The sequence below is a fragment of the Poecilia latipinna genome, unplaced genomic scaffold (assembly GCF_001443285.1).
Source record: "Poecilia latipinna isolate Pla-1442-1.1 unplaced genomic scaffold, P_latipinna-1.0 Scaffold4962, whole genome shotgun sequence".
Taxonomy (NCBI): domain Eukaryota; kingdom Metazoa; phylum Chordata; class Actinopteri; order Cyprinodontiformes; family Poeciliidae; genus Poecilia; species Poecilia latipinna.
The window spans coordinates 6,215-11,625 of NW_015117578.1; the positions used below are offsets into that span (position 1 = coordinate 6,215).

At 40.7% G+C, this 5,411-nt stretch overlaps 1 protein-coding gene across 2 annotated transcripts in view; it reads left to right on the top strand.

Annotated features, from left to right (window-relative positions):
• The window catches only part of LOC106943186 (substance-P receptor-like), a 14,325-nt gene that overhangs the window by 5,294 nt on the left and 3,620 nt on the right, over positions 1 to 5,411 (top strand). Inside the window, exon 4 of one of the 2 annotated variants that reach the window (XR_001423842.1) lies at positions 4,563 to 5,395. Coding sequence is in view for 1 of the 2 variants with exons in the window: in XM_015026528.1 (XP_014882014.1) it covers positions 2,157 to 2,291 (135 nt within the window). In the remaining variant the exon portion in view is untranslated. Of the gene's footprint in view, positions 1 to 2,156; positions 3,125 to 4,562; positions 5,396 to 5,411 lie in introns of those variants that run through there. The other variant, XM_015026528.1, reaches the window with a different exon arrangement.

Below are 5,411 nucleotides of genomic sequence, written 5' to 3' on the forward strand. Positions count from 1 at the left end.
CTGTAACTGTAAGGACTTGACACACTTTCTTTGTCTATGTATTAAAGTCACTTGGTGTTAATGGAGAAGCTTTTGCTCCTTCTACTATTTTTAACCCAGCTGAACCTCTACACCAGGGGTGCCCAAGTCCAGTCCTCAAGAGCTACCATCCTGCAACTTTCAGATGCGTCCCTGCTTCAACACACCTGAATCAAATGACTGGCTCGTTATCAGGCCTCTGTAGAGCTGATCCCGGTCTGTTGGAGTAAGGATACTTCTAAAACTTGCAGGATGGTAGCTCTCGAGGACTGGACTTGGGCACCCCTGCTCTACACAATGAAACTCGTTTGCTATTCAGTATTCATGGATTCAGTCGTTCACAGAATTTTTTTGAGGAGCATTATTCAATAGAAAATTCAGTTTGGAATGCTGAAATACAATATTACTTGACACGCTATTGGCTGGTTTTGCAAAGCAGCTGAATCCTGGGGGTCAGCTCCACAGATATAAAGAGTTTTTATCAAACCTCATGGAGGCTGGGGATGAAAATGCTCTGATTTATATTTATATCTACTCAAAGGAGGAACAGAACTGAAAAGAATGAATGAAGTATCAGAAAATCAGTTCAGGTTTTGTTGTCTTTGAAGGATAAATTATCAGTACATCAGAATCTGTTGTATTTCTTGAAAACAAAACTCCTTCTTGTTTTCATCTCCTGCCTGGGTCTGACCTGCTCTATTGGTATCTGACTGAATATTCTTCTCCCTGCTGGTGTGCACAACCAGTGCAGTCACAAAAACCTCGATTGTACATGGATGTCTGCAGAGAGTCTAATGAGTGGGTACGACGCTGTGGTTGAGTGGACGTTAGAGCGGACTGGAAGGTGTCAGCTCGGCTTAAGACAGATCATTAGAAGCCTGTAGGTACAAAGACACAAAGGGGAGAAGTTGTTTTATAAATGCTGATGAAGACAATTTTAAGCCAAACGGTGACTAATATAGAAGGTTTTATAGAGAATTAACGCTTGAGTTGAATCTGTCCTATAAAACTGTTTTGAATTGTTTTTCTCGTAGCTTTTTGTTGCAGGGTAAATAATACATAACAGAGACTCTGTAAAAATAGGCTGGCTAACCTTTGGTTGCTAACAATGCTAATTTTGCCATGTGTTTCGTTACCTAACGTCGACGCATCTTTTTAGCATTCTAATAAGTGTGCACCAACCGGTCTTTATGGGTACACCTTTAGAAATGCTTGGTATGGAGTCAACAAGGCATCTGAGACGTTTCTGACATTTTTATTTACATTGACATGATTGATTCAAGCAGCTGCTGCAAATCTGTTGGTAGGATGATCAATGGTTTCTATGGTAGTTCTATCTGATATGCTATTGGCAGTCATTTGTAAAACAGACAATCCAGGTGCAGCATCTGTTTTCCTTGGTAGTTGCTGTACCCACTAAGAGTAAAGATAAGGAAGACCAAGGGTATTCCTTACTGAACTGTGCACTTTAATGCATATTTGGTTATATTTTGGAGTTTAAACTATCAAAATGAGAAGATATAAGGGTTTTAGAGGGGGGCTGAAGTATTTGCTCATTTCTGTTGTTGTACTGCTGTGAATACTGGAGAGCCAGTGCAGTCACACCTGAAGTATTTACCCTTTTATTCCCCATTTTGAACTTCAACAAGCCGACTTCAGCACATCTAGGTGTCTTGCTTTGATTTGGCTGATTTGCTATTTGTGTTAAGCATTTGAACTGGTGAACCTAATAAAGCGGCATCATTCCAGCATCAACTAGTAGATGCTGTTTCTTTTTAGTGTCTGAACTTTGTCTTAGGTGTTGCATCTGTCCCATTGTGTCCCTGGTTCCAGATACTAAGATATGCATGAACATTTCACATGTTGTGTTTGTGCGGTGTCTGATCAAAAATGAGCTTCAAGTCATTTTTAAACCATTGCACTTTGGTTTTGTTTATATTTCACACAGAAACCCAACGTTTTAGGGAACATGGTTGTTTGGGTAGAGTAGAGGTAATTCTTAGTGTAATTGATCTGAAGATGAACTCTGCCATCTGTCACCAGCCCATGGTAAATAACACAACTCTCTCAGCTAGGACATGCATCAACGACTGTCTGGACTTTATCCGCTCACCGAATTGTTGACGCTCTGCTTTCAGGTCAGCATATACCCCGCAAGCCGAACAGAGACCGTTGTTCCCGCCGCAGCAACCAAGGCGCCACCTGCTGAGTCGCATGTTTATCCTCACGTGGAGGTCGCGACGAACGGCTCGGTCTCTGACACGCTGCCCTAAAGCTCTCACGTTTCCACCTACAGGGGTAAAGAGTGGAGAGGCCCGGATGCTAATGCTGCTAACCAACCTGTGTACAGGTCATGCATGAGGTAAACAGCTGATACAACTACATGAGAACATTGGATGAGGGCATCATCACAAAGTGACGTATGAGACTTGAGAGAATCTCATCCTTCATCACCTGCACGGCTCAGTCTTGACCCCCCGTGTTCCTGACTTGGGGGGCTGATTGAAGAGGAACTCCTGTGTTTGCTTAGCAACAGTGTCAATTCACTTGTTTTTAACTGTGTTGCATGGGAGCTTGGGGAGTGCTTGCAGACTGTCTGTACAGAGCCAGCACCTGTTGGGCAGGATTAGCCCCTTGTTTTGACAATGTGTGGAGCCTGTTTGGGTTTGCAGCAGCCAGGTCACAGGCCCAGCTAAATATAGAGGTCCAGAGATGGGAGACGAGCCACACATGGCACGACCAGGGGGGAGTCTGAGGCTCATTGCTGCAGACATAAGGCGCAATTTCAATGTCACAGGTACCAGGTGTAGGTGTTTGTCTGGTGTGTCTTTGCCTTGTGATGAACTGCTGATCTGTTTAGATTGTAGCAGTCGCCATGCAATCTTAAAACAGGACAGTAGCTGCGTTTCCATTAGCCATGGAATTGCATAAAGTGAAATTATGAAACTAAATCTGCTTAATGGAAACACAACAATTTTGACAAAAAACGTTTTTTGCACTAGAATGTGGTGGTTTTTCAGACGTAAATTGAAATGGACGTATTTCACAAAACTGCGATGGAAACACTTTTTTTTGCATCACATTAGTCACATGATCAACAACCAGATGTTACTAGTGGTGAAAACGATGAAGAAGACGACAGGAAGTGGACAGATGATGATGGTTTTGTTTTTTTGGATGATCTGCAGCTGGCTCCACCACAGCTTGGACAGCATTACGCAGTTTATAAGAAGTTGTGTGTCATTCTAACATGGTGAATCCGTAACTCTTCTGGAAAATTGCAGATTACAGTTTTCCCAAAATGCTGCATTAGCAGTCACTCCCAAGTAGGCGGGGCTTGTTGCTCCAATGAATGAATAAGATGCTGATGTCTCCTCTGATTGGCTGATGGATGAGGAACGAATGAATTATGAATGGAACTCATGTATCTGTTAACATCTGTGCCGTGTCATATTGAATAGCAAGTTTATTTTAATTTAATCTCTTGCTTAACAGAAACTGCAATTGGGAAATTGTCTTTTTGGGCATTAGCATAACAGCAACAAATATTTGTGCTCTTTTGAAATGGAAACGCAGCTAATGTCAGTTTGTAAACCAGATTGAATGGGCGGGTCATTCCCATTCATCACTACAACATTAACTGTTTATTAGTTAGTACCAGTGGCTTTATGCTTTTTTGTTTCTATACACGCTGCCACTAGTTCTCTGCAGATTGTTTTATTCATATCCTGGTCACAAAGCGACTCCTGTTTCTGCCTCCAACTGCAGTGTGTATATATATATATATATATATATATATATATGAACTGGAATTTCTCATAAAAAACAGGAAATTATTTGGTGTAGATGAAAAAGATGCCTCAGCCATATCGGTTTCCTAGAAGCACAGAGAAGAATAGTTTCCTGTTCACTGGAAACAAATGTGTGCTGCACACTTCAATTCAGAAACACTTTATTTATCCCGAAGGGAAATTAAATGTCATAACTCATGACAACATTTAATTTGTTGTCATGAGTTATCTGTAAAGGGTTGTGGATGGTGATGCTGTGGGCAGGATGAGTCTCAGGTAGCAGTCAGCCTTGTGATGAATTTTAAGAGGCCTCTGACTGAAGCCAGTGTTGCTGAATGAGAGTCTCATGGCTGTCAAAACATGCCAACAGTTCAATGTCAGAACAGCAGATGTTGTTGCACAGAAACGCATCCTGGATGATGCCATCAGTTGTTGGCTAGCACTTGCTAATCCACCTCATTTGCTTTGCCTCTCCTTTTTAAACCTCTGTCTGGCTGGATGGCAGAGAGAGGATGGAGTAGAGGATATGATCCTTTCTCATTATGACTGAAAGAAGAGATGGTTTGAACTTCCTCCATCTCTATCTGCTTGTTGGTCCTGCTTCTTTCAAATGCAGAATATTGACTGGCTTGAGAAGATCCTTAACATTAGTTTAAAAAATTTATTACAATTGTAATATGTATTAGCAAAAAGCTGTTAGAATCCATTTTAAGTCTTTTTTCATAACCTCAGACAACCTCCTTCACTCTTTAGTAAAAATCTAAAAGTAATGCAGCCTGGTGGATCCCATCTTCTCGATGTCCGTCAATGGATTCTGGAGTTACTGCAGTCAGCCCGAACCAGCCAATCGGGGCTCGGTGTTCCCAGCATCCCTTAGAACACTTCAAGACACAAATACATTTCTTCTCAGCTGATGCCATCCAACTCACCCTCATCCGAAGCACTTTGGACTGCCAGAAACGGGTGACGATCCGCTGACCGCTTTTAATCTCGTCTCTCCCTGAAGAGATTGACAAGAAGATTAAAACAAGAGTTTACTTGTGAAAACAGTAACTGCATAAAGACTTCTGCAGAAGTTGTAACTTAATGACAAAGGTGTTTGTACTCGCATCCATAAGAGAGGAGAAGTTTGGATTAAAACGGCATGAACATTTAATATATAGTGAAAGTTAAAAAAAAAATAAAACTATTATAACCTGAAGTATTTGGTTTCTAATTTTGGTTTCACAGAAAAAAATGTACATCTTTGCCATCTCTGAGGCTATTTTGGACCAAATGTCATCTTTGTACTGTGAGATCAAATTGCAAATGTTTTTTTGTGTTCAGTGAACTATGTGATTGTACTAACTTTGTAAAAATCTGTACAGTGGCAATTATGTATGCAGTACTATATCGTTTTGTTTTTGTCAGACTTAAATGTTTTAAATGTTCAAACTGATTTTAACATCAAAAATAACCTGAATTTTCAATTAAGTTCAGTTTATTTGTATGGCGCCAATTAACGACAAATTTTTTCAAAGAACTTTAGGAGAAAAAAGTCATTTTAACCCAATCATACAAACGGGTTCCCAGTCAAACTGTGTAAGGTAGAGCTGTCCAATG